The 20,882-nt window shown below is 38.5% G+C and overlaps 1 protein-coding gene across 1 annotated transcript in view; it reads right to left on the reverse strand.

Annotated features, from left to right (window-relative positions):
• Positions 1-6,724: 6,724 nt before the first annotated feature.
• The window catches only part of REEP5 (receptor accessory protein 5), a 34,295-nt gene continuing 20,137 nt past the window's right edge, over positions 6,725-20,882 (reverse strand). Inside the window, exons 4-5 of the mRNA XM_090276586.1 lie at positions 11,619-11,787; positions 6,725-7,025 (exon numbers count right to left, since the gene is read on the reverse strand). Of these exons, the coding sequence (XP_090132712.1) occupies positions 6,976-7,025; positions 11,619-11,787 (219 nt within the window). The 3' untranslated portion in view covers positions 6,725-6,975. The remainder of the gene's footprint in view (positions 7,026-11,618; positions 11,788-20,882) is intronic.

Below are 20,882 nucleotides of genomic sequence, written 5' to 3' on the forward strand. Positions count from 1 at the left end.
TATAGCCTATGTGCATAGTCTCCTTATTTAGCTGCAAGGCAGGCTGTGAAAGGGGATATATAGCTTTTCCAGTCCTGATAGTAGAGGCAGCCAAGACGAAAGTAATTGAGAATGGATATTGGGGCAGCCAACTTAAAAGATTTGTCCCCGAAAGATGACTGAAGTCTAACACTGTTTTAGTTCTGGGGCAGTAAGAATTGCCACAGAGGTTTCAGAACCACGGCTGTAGCATTGTATTGCTGTCTCTCCATATTGTAATTGGTGCATAACTGAACTTTCCTTTGCCAATCAAGTGAAAATTCAATCTTCTCTAATGAGTAAGGTTGAACATTTATTCATATCTTGACCTGCCATTTGTATTTACTTCAGTGAATTATGTTCACGTCCTTTGCCTACTTTTTAAAGATTTTGTTATCAGTATTATACCTATACATAATAAAAGAGCGAGCTAGTTTTAATAGTTTAAATTTTAGGCATTAACTTCCACCTTAGAAGAGGATTTAGTTTTCCTACCTTTACCCCCACCACATGCATGTCTGCTTCCATCTTCCCTCCTGATAATTACCAATATATTTCATAATTTTAATCATTATTCACAGTTTACATTATTGCCGTATATTCCATTTGTAGCTGTGCCATGTAGTGCCTTTGTTACTCAGAAAATGTGGTCAGGAGTTCAGCAGCACTGGCCTCCCTTGGGGTCTTGTGAAAATGCGGGATCTCTGGCTCCAGCCCAGAATTCAAACACATGTAATAAATCCCCAAGTAGTTCTTATGCACATTTAAGGTTTTGATTTTTTTTTTTTTAATTATTTTTTTCTTTTTAGAGAGAGGGGAAAGGAGAAAGAGGAAGAGAAACATCTCTGTGTTATTTCCTCTCACTTGCACTCCTAACTGGGGACATGACGTACAACCTAGTCATGAGCCCTGACTGGGAATCGAACCAGCAACACTTGGCTCGGAGGCTGATGCTCAATCCACTGAGCCATAGCAGCCAGGGCCTAAGGTTTTGACTTTTTTGTGTGTTGTTTTTTTTTTGTTTTTTTTTTTGCAAATGACTTATTTCTCAAATTAATTTACTATGTAGAAATATAGAAGTTTAGATATGGAAAGCGGGAGCTTAGCTTTTATCACTTTCCCTCCACACACATACACTAAGTTACTATAAATTTAAATTTCTATATTTAGCACACATTAAAATTTAAGAAACACTGAGGTATGCTGTGGATATTTTTACTTCCTGCACTGATGTTTTCCTGGGAGCTATTATTTTTTCTCTTTTGTTTAGTTTTCTAAATATCACTAATTCAACCACAGATTACCAGTTGTCAGAATGTGCTTTCAAAAAGTTTGTTCACATCAGGCAGTTTACTGATTTCATCATTGTAAAGAAATCTCTCCTAGAGCCTTTTACCTGGCTCTAATCTGCTGGTCACCCATTAGACCTAGGGCACAGCTTCACTCTGGGTTCTCTTCACCACCACCCAGAGTGTGACTCCATTGCTTTGCTGCTTTGGATGTTTTAATGTATCCTGTCTATTCCTTTTCTCTGGGGCTGTTTCGTGTAACCTATCTTCAGGCTGTTCTTGGGAAAATTGCAAGGGGAGAGATAAATATTCTTAGACCTTGAATATCTGAAAGTGTCATCCTTCTACCCTCCTACTCTTCAGCTGGCTATAGAATTAGCATTGGAAATCATATTTCAGAAGTCCAAGGTCGTTACTTCATAGTCTTCTGACTTATAATTGAAGGGAAATTCTAGTTCATGGTCTTTTGTGACCCATATTAATCTTTTTGAAACCTGCAACATCTCAGTATTCTGAAATACCAACAATAGTGGGCTTCATATGGGTCTTTTATTTTTTATTTTTATTTTTTGTCCATTGTGCTCGGTACTTAATGGGCTCTTTCAATGTGGAAACTTGTGTTCTTAAGTTCTGGGAAATTTTCTTGATCTTTTTTGGACTCTCGATTTGAATATTGAATGTAATAGACTAGTGCTCAGATTTTCTTATATTTTTATTTTTTTCTTTGCCTTTATGTTCTATGACAGAATGACATTCCTACCAACTGAGCTACCCAGCCAGGGACTTCTTTTAAATTTTGATCCTGTCTTACTAAGTGGATTTCCTTAGAATTCTTTTTTTTTTTTTTTTAAGGGTGAAAGATCAAAAAGCTAACTGGAAGTTCTGAGCACACAGGGCTTGCATGCTGAGTTTCACTAAAGAGATATCTGCTGAGATGTTTTCTGAGAAATTTCTGAGATCAGGTGTTTTCTCTTAAGCTGATCTGCTTCCCCAGAGGAGTCTAATGAGCTCCCGGGACGTTTAAGGGGCTGGGAGCTTAGTAAGGGAAGGTGAGGTGGGGAAACAGGTCTCAGCTTTTAGTCTCTCAATCTTGTTTTTAACACAACCTCCCCGTTTGCCTGTGTTCTCCCACTCCAAAGATCCTCTCACTCTGTGCAGAGGATAAACCTTCAGCCTTTTACTTATATAGAGATAGGGTAGTTTTTCACCAATCCTCCTTATTTGAGTTCCCTTCCAACATTAAGATTGCTTTTTACAGTTACTTTGATATTGGGTTTGACTTTATACTGAAATTTCAATATCCAAAGAGAGACTAGGTAAGGTTGGCAGAATAATGCCCCCGCCCGAAGTCTGTGGTTATGTTATTGTGCTTCACGTGGAGAAAGGGGCTTTGCAGATGTGATTAAGGATCTTGAGCTGGTACAAGCATATCTCGGAAATACTGTGGGTTCAATTCCAGACCACCATAATAAAGTGAGTTATCTTTTTTGGTGGGGGGGTCTTGCATTCAGTTTGTAAAAAACACACCTGTGAAGCGCAATCAAGTGGCATACAATAAAACAAGGTATGCCTGTCCTGGATTACCCAGCTGGGCCCAGTGTAATCACAGGGGTCCTTATACAAGGGAAGCAGAGCACTAGGACACAGCGGAGTAATGCAGGCAGTGTTCAAGCTGACAGAAGCAAGGAAATGGATTCTCTAGTGTCCAGAAGGAATGCAGCCCTGCTGGCCCATTTTGGATGTCTGACTTCCAGAACTGTAAGCTAATAAATTGTGTTGTTTTAAGCCAATATGCTTTTGGTAATATAGTACAGCAATAGGAAACTAACACATTCAGTGAACTATTGGGTTGGCCAAAAAGTTCATTTAGCTTTCTCTGTACGATGGCTCTAGTAGCGCTTAGTTGTCTAACTTTTCAAAACAATTTTGTTAGATTGTTATTGTGACAGCTGTCACATCAGCATGTATTTTTAAAAACATCAGAATTGGTGAATTTTTATGAAGACATTTTAATATTGAAGATGAAAGAAAATATGCAACATTTTTGGCATATGCTTTTTTTAAGAAGGTAAATATGCAACTGAAACACAGAAAGATTTGTGCAGTGCATGGAGAAGGTGCTGTGACGGATTGACTGTGTCAAAGTTTCTTGCTATGACTGACATTTTGGCCAAATACTTCTTTGCTGCGGGGCTGTCTTATGCATTGGAATATGTTTAGCAGTGCCCCTGGCCTCTACCCACTAGAAGCCAATAGTGGGAGATAGCCAACATATTCAAAATACTGTACCCAAATCAATATGGTGAAAATGAAAAATGTGTCTTTTGATAGAAAACTAAACAGACTTCTTGGCCAACCTAATATCTAGCCAAGACAAATTCTCCAGATCTTGGAATTGTTGGCCTCATTAGTAGTCTGCTTAGTGGCTCGAAACCCTAGCTACATATTAGAATCAGCTGCAGACTTTCTAAAGCATTCTGGCACTTGGGTACCACAGTGGACTGTCAGAATTTCTGGTAGTGGAGTTCAATACTAGTATTTTTAGAAAGCTGCTGGAATGATTGTAGTGAAAACTTCTGTATACTAAGTGTAAAGATAGCATTTTCCTGTAATAGTGGTTTTACCTTAAAATGTGGTTCCTGGACCATCAACATAATCTAGGAATTTGTTGGAAATTTAAAATTTTCAGCCCTGCGCAAGATCTATTGGGTGAGAAACTTTGGGGGTGCGGCCCGCAATCTGTTTTAACAACCAGCACCCCTCCCCCGGCAAGATATTCTGACGCACACTAAAGTTTGAGAACCATTGTCTAACCAAAGAACCTGAATGCTCTTAATCTCTTAGGTGTGTGTTATAAAGAGATGCTATAATATTGTGGTAACTTTTAAAGTCAGTCTCGTGTATTTACTTTCCTGCTGCACTCTATAAATTATAATATTTGATGACTAAGGGTCTGAATCACGTGTTATTCTAAACACAAAGATTGTAAACATAGACATGTATACACAGATATAGGACAGAAAGTTAACACACACTCCAGCAGTAGGTATTTTTAATAAAATCCCCAAGTTCTTGGTCTCAAAGTACAGAATACTTTAGAGGCACATAGAAGCATTTACTACATTAAAATACATACAATACACCAACCTATGTCATGAGACTTGTATGTAATGCAATATGTGAGCAGAAAGTAGTTTAGATTTCCTTAAGTCAGGTGAAAATGGGATTAACAAACAGCAGTGTTTTAAGGTTCATTTATCTGTATTCAGAATTAGTCTAGATTTTTTTTAAAGCCCCACAAATAAATTAAATGTAACAGTTCAGTGAGATAATGGAATTTTATTTACATCCATTTCCATTCAGTATATCACATCTTCAGGATGGGCAGTAACTTATTTAAAGGCTATGCTCATTTTCTTCGGGCTGTGGGCAGAAGACTCCTGAGGAGCAGGAATTGTTGGTTTGAAACCTTTCAAGTAGAGGAAGCATTACCATAGGGATTCTGTAACTTGACATAGCCCCCAAATACCATTCATGTACAAATAAATGCTTGTCTTCTAGCTAGACAAAGGCCCAGTTAGTTTTCAAATACTCTAACATGGCAAAATATTACTTGGGAAATCGAAGCTGAGACAGAAGAGATCAACTCATAACTTCTCCTGTCTTTAACATATATGCTTTGACTGCCAAAAACAGTAACAAATTTCTTCCAGAATGCACTGTAGGAGAAAACTATCAAGACAAAAAAAATTGCATTCAGAATATATTTTCTTAACTGTAGTTTTTAAACTGGTATCCTGTAAGTAGTTATGAGCAATAGTAACTTCTATCTTGTCTGATAATATATTCAATATACTAACAATCTGATTATATGTTTTGTATGCTAGAGATTGCTCATTTTCATTCTTTTGCCACCAAGAAAAGCATACTTTATTTATGGGGAAAGGGATTTAAATACTTCTAGAGGTTTTATTTTTTAACTGAGGCTTAATTTTCTCCAAATAATTGCTTGCTTTCTAAAGGCTTTTAGGTAAGTTTAATAAGATGCCTCATGATCACCATTATTATCCCCAGAAAAAGATAAATGCCCTGCTCCATATTATAATATTTGGGTCATACTGTCCCTTATTTTTGACATCTTTAATATTTGTTAAATCACAGGACATCATTATGATCTACCTAATTGTTACTGAAAGGAGAACTAATAATTTATTTGCCTTAAAATGCCTCTTATATGCACCCTGATTGGGGGATTGAATCTGTAAGCCAGGCATGTGCCATGCCCTGACCGGGAATTGAACCAGCAACCTTTCACTTTGCAGGATGACACCCAACCATCAGGGCTAATCTTGGTAGTTTTGTTATACTCTTTAGTCAGTTTAATCTAATTCAGACATATCCTAGCAGTATGGTTGGTATAAAGTTCAGTTTTTCTAGTCCAGACAAGCTATTTGGCTAATCAAACTGGGGACAATGATTTTAACTTTTTGTTCTATACTCAAATTATGTTGTTATATGCAATTTATCAGAATAAAGCATCAAGATGAAGGCATTTAAACAGACTAGAAGTGATTCTGACTTGCCAGCTAGGGAGGCCTCTTGTGTTTGACCTTAAAGGCCAGAAAAAGAAGGTGAAAGCAGTTTTACCTAATTACTGCCAACCAGATTACAGTTTATACCATACTTTCCTTCAGTCTCCCAGGATTGCTCTTAGAGCCTGGTGTCATCAGCACGTATTGCTAGCTAATGATACAAACCAGAACACAGATGTAATCAGGGGTGGGCAAGCCTCTGGAGGGTGCTTAAACTGGTTTTAAAAAGATTTAAAAAGAGTAAACCAACATGTTAGCATTGAAGGTGAACCAGGGATGATTTCCATTTTAGCATCTCAAAAAGACAGATCTAATGCTTATAAGCAGGTTATTAAAAGGCCACAAGGCAGTATTACTACTAGTTTTATAGGGAATTGGGAGCTGTGATTACTGATGTGTGTGTACATTTCCCCATTTATCAGCAAAGTGACTGCTGCACAGAGCTGCTCCAATATTCAGCTGCTACATGTTAGGGAAACAGGACAACCTCCATTCAAACTCATTTATCACTTAACTATTCATTTGAATTATTACTCGTTTGTAATAATTTTCTGAAGCAATTTTTTAGCAGATCACACCAGCACAATGGAACCTTCAGCTTTTGGCAGATGCTCTCCACGAGCATGATGCATGTTATAGTTGGTACATTTCCCTAAATATATGTATGCACAAATACATCAAAAACATTTAATACAAAATTGTACATTACATGAAGTAGACCCTTAAAGAGTATCCAAAAAAATAAGTACAGAGAAAATGCATGCAAAGAGAGCCCATTAAAGTACAAAGCCCATGGGATATATAATCTTATTTTAAGTTTATATTTCTTTTCCTACCCAAAGGCAAAACACATTTTCCCAAAATTTGGATATTGCCCATTGCATTAAATTTAAATTAAAATGTTCCCTATGTATTTAGACAGTAAAAGTAAGCAAAAAATACAACACATTCCATTTTTAAATATATCAAAAATGTTTCCAAGGCAACATTAAAATGATTATACCACATTCCTTAACACAACATCAAGCTCTAACAGGAAGGTACAGTGGGCAGAAAGGTTCCATCCAGTCAGTGGTTTAGGTGCTCTTCTTTTCATCACCCAGTAAGTTCACGGCAGCTTTCTTGGCTGTTAGGAGGAAAGGAAAGTATATCAAAGCTATTTGCAATACAGGCTCTGTGCCTAATGTAGCTACTAGATAACAACTGGGGTGACTCATGTTCAGATAAGAACACACTGAGCTTTGTGATCAGGGCTAAAAAAGTTTCCAGGAAATAGACAAGAAACGACTTCATGACAAAAATCCCGAGTTCCTGTGCAAAGTTCTTGAAGGTCATGTAGTCTGGCCTCCAGGCAGTGACAGTACCACCTAAGCCTGGAAGCAGCACAAGCTGCAGAGATTCCTTGGGCGTATGGTGCTCCTTGTACAATCAATAAAGTCTCGTTTGTATCTGGTGCTCCCCTGTACAATTGTACTGTCTCAATCTGATGACAACGATGTCATCCACCTATTCTGTAGTGACAGAAACCAGAGAGCGTCCTCATTCCCAGACCCCAGAAATGGCGGTATATTTATACACGTTTATATTCTCCAGTTATGCCACCATTTCCCCCTGTGATGGGAAGAGTGTGCTGCAAGTCTTTTAAGTTCGTGGCAAGATACTATGTATTCGTCTGTCTGTGGGACTAAGCCTTCCCCTTCTTAATTACCAAGGAGCTTGGAATATGCTCCTAAGAACTAGTGTGGTGTGTGAGATGGAGGAAGGAGGGTGTGTTCTGGAAGCTTCCAGGGCCTCCTGTGAAATTCCACACTGCAGCTGTTTCTGATGGAGCCTGAGTCCCTCCTTGTTCACAGCCTGGCAGCTGCTCTCCGTTCTATTAAAATTGCTGAACAAAGTTAACAAGAAACTGTAGCCTCTCTTAACTAGCCATTTGTAAAAATTTACTTCCTGGAGAATGCAGAAGCTTTGAGAAAAGTCTAATGTGTATCAGCATGTAAGTTCCTCCTTATCTTCAGTCTCATGCCCCTGTTTAGGAACATCATATCACAGTAAAATTGGATTTTAGAGTACTGCTATCTAAGAGAACCAAGGGGCTAAGAAATGTGGGCAAACCAGACCAAAATGACATCACCAGAAGTTGATGATTAGCCTAAGGGCAAGGAGGAACAGAAAAGAAAGCTCTTAAAAGCAATTGGTCATTCCAGGTGGGAGCATGAGGTTACAAGTTACTCTTAAAAAGGTCGAGCAACGTGCTGAAGTAGACAGGAGTTCAGAGGAGAGGTCTGTGAGGAAGAAGCGGGGAGGGCACACCACACGGGGCAGCGGTGCGGCTGGAGAGCTGTCGCAGTGGCATCTTCCCTGCCCGGGGCTCAGGTCACCCCTCATCTCCCACTTCCTAGTTATCATAGGGCTCTAACAACAATAACAAAATCCCCTAATTTCATGTACATCACCTTCTTTTCTCCAATTTTTGAAAACCCTTACTGTGCCCTCTGGAACTGAAGACCCCATTTTCAGCAGAATCTCCTCTAAGCCATTTCTCTAAACATTCTCTTGACCTTCTTGCTTCTGCAGAAATATGGTTATCCCCTGAGGGCTCTGCTTTCTCATGCCATGACTGTTTTATCCTTCCTTGACCCTAGTACCAATGGGCCTGGGGGTCTGGTAAGTGTTACCTTTGTTCTTCACTGCCACATTCAGAAGTTCATGATATCAGATTACATCTACCACTAGCATTTCTTTTCCCAGTCCTCTCTGATCCTTAGGCTATGTTGCCTTATTTCTTTAAGATTTTTTTCTACAAAATTAATATCATTAATACCACTCCTGTTTTAATTATTGATGATTTTAATATCCTTGTAGATAGATGTGATCCTTCCAATATCCTCACCTCTTAGTTTTCCCCTCCAGGAACCTTTATACTCCAACCTACCTACTCCACCTACCGCAGGCACACTCTCCTGATTCTTGGCGCTACCAGTAACTGCAGTCCCTCTGTATTCTCAATGTCAGGTATCCCACTCATCCCCATCACCTCCTACCTTTGTAGCTCACTCCTATTATCCTGAGTCAGAGTTCTTCCCCCACCACATGGTCTTATTATCCACCGATCTTACCACTTTTGCATCTGGTTCCTCACTTTGCTCCTCACCCAGCTTCAATTTCATCATCAAACACTGACACTCCTTAGTCCCACTCTCAGTTCATAGTTGGTATGTACTTAACAAAATTAACCTCACACAACTCTCCACTACTCTGAATGTGATTGGAGAAAAACACAAACATGAATCCATCTCTCTTTACATCCATGGACATGATCTCAAGTGAGCCTTTAATACTGTCTGGCAATCATATGACACTGTCCTGGGCCCCTTCCTCTCCCGCTGTCTTAGAGGGGCCAGCAAATTATAGCCACACTCACTGGTTACGTACTATCTATAGCTGCTTTCACAGAACGATGGAAGAGTTGAGAACCCACAACAGAAACTTGATGGCTTGCAAAAACTAAAATATCTGGACCTTAACAGAAAAAGTCTACTGGTCCCAGTCCTAGACAGCTATTTCATACCTTCTCCTCTTCCCATCCCTTCTTCCTCTGTCCTCTCTCATTTGACTTTCCTACTTTACTGAGAAATTGGAAGCAATCAAAAATTATTTCAATAAGCTCCCACCATCACATTTACTCTCCTACCAGCATTTTACCCATAAACCCTGATTTTCCTCCTGTTGTTATACATGGTTGGTGCTCCTATAACCAATCCCTCTATTTGTACACTAGAGCCCATCCCCTCTGGTGTCGTCAAGGGCAGACTGCCAGCAATTCACCCTTTCACTTGTATCATTTTCTTGCTCTTTATTGGATCAATCCCATTAATTCTTGAACCTCAGGACCCTAGTTCCTTTTTCTGGTTATAGCCCAATTTTTCTGCTCCTTTGCAGGAAATTTCTCAAAACAGTTGTCTCTTTTGTCACATCTTTCTTCCCGTCTCTCTCAAATCCATTCCAACCAGGATTTTGCGCCCACCACTCCACATATCCGTTTTGTCAAGATCACTAGTGCCTTCCCCTTTGCTACCTCCAGTGGTCAGTGGTCAGTCCTTCTTATCGCACTTGTCCTGTCTGCAGCATGTGACACAATGAGTCACTCCCTCCTCTCTGAAACTTTCTTCACGTGGCCCCAATGATACCAGTCTTGTGCTTTTCTTGCTAGCTCAACTGGCCACCCCATATCAGTCTGCTTTGTTGGTTGCTTCTCATCTCAATTTCTAAACATTGGGGTCCCCAGAGTTCAGTCCTCGGACCCCTTCTTTTCCAACCACATTCACCCCCTTAGTGATCTCAGTCTCATGTTTACTGTATGTGCTGGTGAACCCCAGAGTCATATCCCCAGTCCATACCTGTCTCCTTAATTTATGATGTCTGTATCCAAATGGCTGTTTGGCTACTCCTTGTAGGTACCTAATAGACACCTCAAAGTCATGTCCAGAAACAAATTCCTTATTTTCCCTCTCAAATTGTTACACCTGTCTTCCCCAGGTCAACAGCAATTCTATCCTGGGTGTTCGGGCTAAAAAGCTTGGCCTCGTCCTTGACATACTTCACACTGGTTCTACATTGTAAATCTATCAAGAATCCAGTGACTTCTTACCTCCTACTGCTACCAGTATGAACCAAGCCACCACCATTACCTCCAGCCAGATCACCACAATGACCTTTTAAGTGGTCTTCTGATGTCCTCCCTGTCTCTTCAGTCTAATCTTAATACAGTGGCCAAAGTGATACTGTTAAAACATACGACAGGTCATGTTGCTCCAACAGCACCCCATCTAACAAGAGAGGAAAAGCCAAAGCCTTTACAATAGCCTATAAGGCATTATGTGATCTGTCTTCTTCCAGCCTCCACTCTTCAACCTCTCTGAACTTGTCTCCTTAGACTCTCCCTCTAGGTCATTCTCTCCCATTTAGACTGCTCCCCACTCCAGGCTTTTGCATGTGCTGTTCTTCTGCCTGGAGCATTCTTCTTTGTGGTTCCTTCCTTTATTTACCACTTTCATGTTTGATTCAGCATAGCCTTCTTGGTGAGGATTGCCTAAACCACTCGATTTAAACTTGTAACCTTCCCTTCAGCCCCTAGCACTCCCCATTTTTTTATCTGCTACATTTTTCTCTATATCAACTGCTAACTATACCATAAGACTTACTTTTTAATTTAATTCCCTCAATAAGACTGTAAATCTTCACGGGTTCAAGGAGCATGATCTGTTTGGTTCACTGGTTCATCCCCAGTGCTGTGAACATGCTTGGCACATATTAAGCACCTCAGTAAAGCTGTTGAATGAATGGGTCAGAGAGCTGAGTGGGGGGGCATTCTCTGGGACCTGTAACACAAGCAATCTGAATAGCATATTAAGCAGTTCAACCTGAAGCAAATTAAAGAGATGTACTTGAATATAAATACATATGATTCTCTCAAATCTTTATCCACCACAGAAAGTCATTTTTCCTAATGTGCTGAATGCATGGTGTATTATATGTGGCATGGGGAAGAACCTTGGGGAAAGTAAAGGACAATAGGCAAAGGCTTGGTAAAGAAATCCTGAGTAATCTTGGTATTTGGCTGAGGAAAGCTGATAGGACAAGAAGGCAAGGGAGCTTCTTGCGTGGGCCCAGTGTATCACACCCCTCTCACATGCTGAACCAAGCTGTCCCCGAGTCTTACCTTCTTTGGTGATGGCATCTGCAGTCTCTTTGGCTTTGTCCTTTAATTCATTCACCACATTGTCTACCTGGGACTCATGCTTCAGGAAGAAAGGACGGATGATGCGCTTGTAGAGCAGTTCCGCCCCGTTGGAGGGGCTCGGGGCCATGCACCACAACAGGAAGCCACACTGCACAGAATGAGAGCCGGCATGGTAACAGGAGGGCAGTGGGCAACCTGACAACACACTACCCGCTGCCACGCTGCAGGTGGCGCTGCCTCTGCTATAGTCTCCAACAGCATTTCCAGTGTGTTCTGCAAGCTACAGGTGAGCTTTTCTTATATCGAAAAGTGTGACAAATAAAGAGCTAGGAAGGAAAAGCTTAGACTAAAAAAGGTAAAACACATCAAGCCCAGCAGCTTAATTTCCTTCCTAACTTGGACCGCTTTTTAGTTATAAAAGCTTTTATTAATTTTAACTCTTCAAAATCAATTAAAAAAAAAACCAACACAGCACTTATGTGCATGTGTGAAACCCTGTACAGATAAGACTAATATCTATGAGACTTGGTAAGTCTGTCACATTTATTAATCCTGTTATAGGAAAAATATCCTGGCCATTCTTGAAATCTTCCCATAGTAGAATTTGTTTTTATTAGATCTTATTAGCCTTCAAGTAATCTTTGCAGTCAGGTGTTTCTCTTCTTTCACCCTGAATGTAGATATTATTCCTCTTTTTTTTATGGCTCTCTTTGCCATTGAGATTAAAAATAAAAAAAAATTAACAAGAGCCCTAGCTGGTGTGGCTCAGTGGGTTGAGTGCCAGCCTGAGAACCCAAAGGTCACTGGTTCGATTCCCAGTCAGGGCACATGCCTGGGTTGCAGGCCAGGTCCCCAGCTGGGAGCATGAGAGAGGCAATCGATTAATGTATCTCTTGCACACTTTGATATTTCTCTCCTTCTTTCTCCCCTCCCCTCTCTCTAAAAGTAAACAAACTTTTTAAAAAATGACAAGAATTCTACCCTAAAACCTTAAAAAAAAAAAAAGCAACCAAGAATTGTCATACTATATTTATATACAAAATAATTTTACTGTTTATTCAAATGATAAATAACTCAGCATATCAAGTTGTCCAAACAGTTTATTCCTCTAGAATAAGGAAAAAGGGAACATTCAGAGTGATATGCTCATTTCCCTAGAAAGTTTAGTAAACTACATGAAACTAGGTTCTCTTTGTTTAAGATTCTAACAGCCAGGCTTGTTGACTCTATTTACACACACACACACAGAACTCATTTCCTTAGATTCCAAATCTGTATTTCTTACTTCTTAAAGTAACCCCTCATCTTCTTCTTGTGCCCCAAATTAACTCTGTAGCCTTAGTCCTTTTTATTCAAAACTGAAGAATGTATTCAAATAATCAAGAAGCTATACTGCTTTTCTAAAATAATTTTTTAAACTTAAAATGTACATATTTGTGCCCTAAAGCTCATTCCATCAGTAACATGTGGGCTTTAAGAAACTTGTATTATATTCTGAAGTTCTATTACACTCAAAATAAATAAAATGCAGATTCCAACAGATTACTCTCTCTAGATTTTCTCTGCTATAGAACTCTGGGAATGCAACACTCATGAATTAGAATTTGTACAGACATAACAGCAGGAGGACAAGTTTTCAAAGGTCAGTTATCAGACTGGATTATGAAAAATAAACTATAAAATGGATAAAAGACTTAAACATAAGCCGTGACACCATAAAAGTCATAGAGCAAAAACATAGGCAGTAAAATTTCAGATATCCCACACAGCAATGTTTTAGCCAATATATGCTCTAGGGCAAGGAAAATAAAAGAAAAAACAAACAAATGGGACTACATCAAACTAAAAAGTTTCTGCTCTGCTAAAAAAAAAAAAAAAAATCAAAATGAAAAGAAAACCAACCACATGGGAAAACATATTTGCCAATGATACCTCAGACAAGGGTTTGATTTCTAAATATATAAAGAACTCATGTGACTCAACACCAAGAAGACAAACAATCCAATTAAAAATGGGCCAGGGACCTGAACAGACACTTCTCCAAAGAGGACATACAGATGGCCCATAGGCATATGAAAGGATGCTCAACGTCACTAGCCATCTGAGAGATGCAAATTAAAACCACAGTGAGATAACACCTCACACTGGTCAAAATGGCCAAATTAAAAAAAAAAAGTGCTGGCGAGGATGTGGAAAAAAGGAAACCCTAGGGCATTGTTGGTGGGAATGCAGACTGGTGCAGCCACTATGGAAAACAGTATGGAATTTCCTCAAAAAACTAAAAATGGAACTGCCTTTTGATCTACTGCTGGGCTTATACCCTAAGAATCCTGAAATGTGAATTCAAAAGAACCCACACACCCCTATGTTCATAGCGGCGCTATTTGCAATAGTCAAGTGCTGGAACCAGCCTAAGTGCCCATCAGTGGATGAGTGGATCAAAAACTGTGGTACATTTACACAGTGTAATACTATGCAGCAGAAAGAAAGAACTCCTGTCTTTTGCTACATCATGGACGGAACTGGAGAATACTATGCTAAGTGAAGTTATCCAGGCAGTGAAAGACAAATACCATATGATCTTACCTATAAGAGGAACCTAATGAACAAAACAAATGAGCAAAACAGAACCAGAGGCATGGATACAAGGAACAGACTGACAATGACCAGAGGGTAGGGAGGAGGGAAGGAGGGGGAAAGAAGGGGAAGGGTCTAGTCAAGTAACTAGTATTAAATGACCCATGGACATGGACAACAGGGTGGGGATTGACTGTGGGAGTGGGAGTTGGAGGCACAGTGGAGAACAATGGAGGAAAAACTGGGGCAACTGTAATAGAGCAACAATAAAGAGGAAAAAAGAAAAAATATAGCTATATGCTTCTTACCAGAAACACACCTAAAACAAAACTGTTTAAGAACACGTAAAGGGATTTTCATCTTGTTATTTGTATTAGACAATCACCAAGTTCCAAATAGCTCATATAGTAGTACTTAATACATTACTAAGGCAAAATAAGCAAACAGTGATAAAGGAAAACAACTCACCAAGAAGATTCACCTGAACCTAAATATCTTTGATATATATAAACTATATATAACTTTGTATATATATCATAATAATATCTTTATATGATTCTATTTTTGTAATTATATAATTTATAATTATATATAGCTACATATAGCTTCAAATATTGCTCTGAAATATATAAAGTCAGAATTAGATAAGTGGAAAAAATCCACAATCATAGATTTTAACACTTCATTAGAAAGTTATTTATCAAACTAGAAATTAATAAGAATACAGAACAAAGGACAAAAATTTTAAATCTTGATTTTAAGACATATATATATTCTCTACTCAACAAACAGGGATTTTAAGAGGATTATATAGTACATTACATAGAGAATAAAAATATGGTATCAGAGAAACTGGGTTCCAATCTTGGTTCTACCACTTACTAGTCTGGCAAACATTGTGCTTGTTATTTAATTCCTTAAGATTGTTTTTAACTTCATAACACCTCAGCCCTGGCTGGTGAGGCTCAGTGGATTGAGCGTTGGCCTGCAAACCAAAAGGTCATTGGTTTGATTCCCGGTCAGGGCACATGCCAGAATTGTGGGCCCGGTCCCTGATTGCAGTATGCGAGAAGCAACTGATGGATGTTTCTCGCACATTGATGTTCCTTTCCCTCCTTTTCCCCCTCCCTTCCCCTCTCTCTAAAAATAAATAAAATCTTGAAAAATAATCTAAAAAAATCAAGCTCATACAGATTTTGTATAAAATAAGAAACATTTACAACACCTGGCCTTATGTCTGTCCCAAGAAAACTGTGTCTTCTACCAACAGCCATGAAACAGGCTAATTAAGTCATTCTGGGATAGAATCAAATCCCAGATCCAACATATACCTTTTTCAAATAATTATTGGGTTGGGCAAAAAGTTTTTTTCATATGATGGTTCTAGTAGTGCTTTAACTTCATTTAAAACAGTTTTGTTAGATTGTATTGTGATAGCTGTCATATCAATGTGCATTTTATGCTTAGTTTTACTTTTGCAAAGTGATTTATAATATTTTTGTTATTCTAATTGAGATTTAGAATGGCATGTCAAAAAGAAAATCCTTCATATTTGAGAAAGAAGACTATTCCCACCCAGAATTGGTCTAAGTAGCATAATTATGGCTATATTACCCATGAATTGTTAATTATTTATTTCTTAATCTACAGATGTAAATATATAACTTCAACCTACAATTATGGAAGGTCTGCAAACCTAAATTGTGAAGTTTAAGTTATTTTTTCTCTTTTATTTATTTATTTTTAATTGAATTTATTGGGGTAGCATTAATTAATAATTGTATAGTTATATAATACATCATCTGTACATTGTATTGTGTTCACCACCCCATCAAGTCTCCTTCTATTTTCATTTATCCTCCCTTTACCCTCTTCTCTCTTCCCTACCCTCCATTTCCTCTGATAATCACCATACTGTAGCCATGATTTTTAAGTTAATTTGAAAATCTTTATACATCCCTCAACACACTTTATCCTATAGATCCAGAGCTTCTGTCCAGGCTAAGAGCATGGTTACTGATGAAAGCAAGACACGACTATCTTCAAGTTTCATGCTTGAGTTAGAAGAACTTGTCTCGGGTCAATAGGAGGCCAAGAATGGTGGGTACCATGACCACTATCCATGCTCCAATCTAAGCTACTCCAGATGATCGGTCTGGTGTACAGGTTGAAGTAAAGTAGACTGTGTCACTGTTCTTGCTCACAGGGTTGCTGACTTGGCACGTGTAAGACTTGGAGTAGTTTTGTGGCTTTATGGTGATTTCAAGCACACTACTCTGGAGTGCTGTTGGAAAGAGCCTTGAGTCCCTATACCAGGTGTAGTGGACAGACTCATCCCAGATCAAACATGACAGGATCAGATAACAGCTGTTGTTCACTTCCTCTCTTTTATTAATTATTATGACAGCCTTAGGTACAGGATCCTGGGCTCAAGCACAGGGAAGGCAGAGAGGACTGGAGACGCTTGCAGAGAATTTTGTGTAGTGGCTTTGAGGGGAGAACTGGGGAGCAGCCGACCGGGTCCCAGTGCTGACTCATTCCCAATACTTCAATGTGCATTTTAAAAGACAACATCAAAATTGGTGAATTTTTGTGAAGACATTTTAATATTGAAGATGGAAGAAAATATGCAACATTTTTGGCATATTATGCTTTCTTATTTCAAGAAAGGTAAAAATGCAACTAAAACACAAAAAAAGATTTGTGCAGTGTATCGAGAAGGTGCTGTGGCTGATCGAATGTGTCAGAGTTTCTCGGTATGATTGACATTTTAGCCAAATATTTCTTTGCTGTATGGCTGCCTTATGCATTGGAAGATGATTAGCAGCAGCCCTGGCCTCTACCCACGAGAAGTCAATAGCAGGACATAGCCGACATACTCAAAATATCCAAGTCAGTAAACTTATTGGTAAAAATGAAAAATGTCTTTATTTTACAGAAAAAACTAAATGACTTTTTGGCCAACCCAATATTTTGTAACTCTCTTTTTACTACCTGAAATAAAATTCAAAGTAATGATATACTTACACTCATAATTACCCCCCAAAAATCAAGATAGTGCAATGACCTTCCCTTATCCGAGGGGGATATGTTCCAAAACCCCCAGTGGATGCCTGAAACTGTGGATAGTGCCAAACCCTTTGTATACTATGTTTTTTCCTTTACATACATACCTACTGTATAGTTTAATTTATGGATTAGGCACAATAAGAGATTCACAACTAGTAATAAAATAGAACAATCATAAAATTTTACTGTAATAAAAATTATGTGAATCGCTTTGAGGCCATTATTAATTAAAATAAGGGTTACCTGAACACAAACCTTACTGCGACAGTTGCCCTGATAAATGAGCTGGCTACCAAGTGACGAACAGTTGGGTAGCATATACAGCATGAACCTGCTGGACAAAGGGATGATTCACATCCCAAGTAGGACAGAGCAGGATGGTGTGAGAGTTCATCAAGCAACTCAGAGCAGCATGTAATAAAATATGTATTGTTTATTTCTGGAATTTTCCATTTAATATTTTTGGACCATGGTTGACTGCTGGTAACTGAAACCGTGGATAAAGTGGCAGGGATGAACTACAGTACTCTATTGCAATATAAAAAATAATTTTTAAAAAAAACAGTGGAAGTAATTTATACTAAAACAACATATTTCAATGGGTAAATGTTCAAGACAAACTATACTTGGAAAAAAAAAACCCATAAAATACTCATAAACAGAATCCATGACTACAACAGCTACCAAGAAAATTTCCTCCATATATCCCCAAAAGGCTGAGAATTTCTGAACGACAGCGACGATACAGCCTGCTTTCCACATCAGAGTATTCAACCAAAACACAATCGCTGCCATAATCCCCAAGTTATGATTTTATACCAGCCCCTGCCTTCACCTCTCCTACCCCTGATGGGTGACAGACTCCAAAATTTGTTTACTGAACACAGCCCTAGAAAACAGAGTTCAGAGTTTGGAAGCAAAGGAGCCCTAGAAAACAGAGTTCAGAGTTTGGAAGCAAAGGAGGGAGAAGCATGGCAACAGGGAGGGGTAGAGCATATGGGGTTGACACTCTAATAAACTGAGCTACCGGGCCAGGACTGGAATGAAGTTTTAGCTTGTCAATAAATTGTAATTCTTACTATTTAACTGCAGGAAATAATCGCCTGGCTGGTTTTCCTACCTAGAATATCTGTAGAGGCAGATGCCAATTTTATAACCATGGGATCAAGGTGAAGTGGAAATAACTCACTGGATTAAGAATCAGGAGAGTTGATTTTAAGTAAATCAACCTCAATAAGAGTTAATTTTCTCTTCTGCAGGATTTTAGGGAAGCGACAAATTAAGATACTTGAGGAAAGTATATAAGATAGTAGTAGCATTACCAAATCTTATAGTTCTTACTGTCATTGAAAATCTTGGAGATATCATCCACCTATGTAGATACCAACTCTTCAGCAATCCAGAAAAGCTGCTTCATCCATCTTTTCTGGATTGAATTAAGGCAAGACTACCAGACAGGATTAGAGCCAACTGTCTATATTTCTGCATCTCTCCAATGTGATTACTTTGTAGGCTATACTCTAGATGGTTAATTTAGTTCTTTCAGTACCCTCGAGACAGAAAAATAATTACTGCTCTCCACCTACATCCTTAGCATTTTCCAGTTCTCAAATAAAATAACTTCTTTGTATTAAAAATAAAGTTAATTAACTGTTCAATCCTCAAGGTGATATTCAGCTGCCATCTCTTACAACTCCCTTTTCATTATCTGTGTGACTGTTCCACAGGCCAGGAGTGCCCTTAGCCACAGGGATCTGGCTGTCCTTTAACTGAGTTGCCCTCGAAGAGCCAGATGACGATACTCCCAAGAGCAAACACAAGCCCACTCTTATCTGTAGTTCAGACAAATAGTGTGCTTTTTTAACTGAACTCTTGACACTCTCAGCATGGACACACAAAATCCTTTAATTATAAATTACAACAAGACAGATAACTGTGATTCTAATGCTGTTACCACCCAATTTTTCCCTAGAAGAGTTATTTCCAAGGTAGGGATATGCTTAATATCCACAGTTTGAAACTAGCCTCATCAAAACAGAGTTAAAGTCAGATAAATATGTATTTCAATAATGGCCTCCTGATATACTGCAATCATTCCACCAGAAAGCTGTCTTCCTTGGGATGACTTTGCAGTGTAGCCATGGAATAGTGATGGGCTAGAGTTAAAACAGACTGCTCAGAATGCAAAAACAAGGGCTAGAAAACATATATATAAAAGGGAAATTTCTCTTTTTTTGCCTCCATACAAAGTTAAAAAGAGGAATGTTATGCTCTTAGTCAACGGGTGAAATAGTATGGGTGACAGTTTGGACCAGGATGTAAACTTGACAGAGTTTATTCAATTTTGTTTTAAAAATAAATCTAGAAAATGATTTCAATGAGGGTAAAGATGAGGTGCAAAGATACTCACTGAAGCATTAGTTATAACAGCAAAAATCTCCTGAGTGTCTACCAGTTGGGGAATGGGTAAATTATTACCTATAATGGATAAACAACTATGTCAAAGAATATTGAATAACATGAGAAAATACTCGAGTATTGTATTAACTGAAAAAAAGTGAGAAACAGAATTATATATAGTATATAGCCTGAAACATACATATATGGTTAAGACAACAATATATACACAGCTCTGTGCGCTTTTATGTCATAGATCAATATTTGCACATTAACATAAATAGGAAAACTACCCTAAGAAGGTAACAGTGGGAAGGTTACAAATGTTTTTTTCTGTCTTATCTAAAACATGCCCCCTCTGCATGTGCACACACAAACACACACACAGAACTTTTGTTTTATTCACCAAAGGATTCCCCAGAACTAGAACAGATTCTGGCACACAGAGGTTCTAAGTAAGTATCTGATGAATAAAAAAGTAAACGTGTTATTTTCATAATCAGAGAAAAAAGGGATTTTATATATTTTTAAAATCCTTCTGCTCAACTCATAATCCACTGTTTCTAGCTCAGTACATTATATATGATCTTTTCAACTAACCTTTAATGCTTAACTACTGGTTCCTCTTATTTACCTCCAAAATTATAGGCTGCTTTAGAAAAATGAGAACTAAAAACAAAAAAACAAAACCACAATAGTAATTCTGCAAAAGATAAAATATAAAAACATGTCCTTGCTTGCTGTCTTTCTTCACCCTGCCATACAGTCACCATGCGAGTGTAGCAATGGCGTGTGGAAGATCTATCTATGCTAGTCCTTAAAATGGGATCTGTCCCCTAAAACTACTTCTACAGACTCTGCAATTCGGAGGCTTTTTCAGTCTGTTCACTGAGGCCATTCAAAATGCTCCACGAATGCAGGAAGAAAACATTTTGATTGACAGCATAACCAATTTTTAATCATGCCAAGTGTATTATCTATTTGGAACATGTGCAGTATATTCACCCTCTCGTCATTGACACCGCTAACGGATGCACGCTTATTTTACTCTTAGGGAAGAATATACACTCTCTGTAATGCACTTCAAAACTAAACATAAATGATTTAGTAATTATCTCTTATTTTGGATCATCTCTCTACCTTGTGTGGCCTCCATTAGCAGAGGTGATTAGACACAGGTAGGAAGTCAGGCTTGCTCAG

This window comes from Furipterus horrens, unplaced genomic scaffold (genome assembly GCF_987537825.1).
Source record: "Furipterus horrens unplaced genomic scaffold, mFurHor1.1.pri manual_scaffold_5, whole genome shotgun sequence".
In the NCBI taxonomy this organism is placed as follows: domain Eukaryota; kingdom Metazoa; phylum Chordata; class Mammalia; order Chiroptera; family Furipteridae; genus Furipterus; species Furipterus horrens.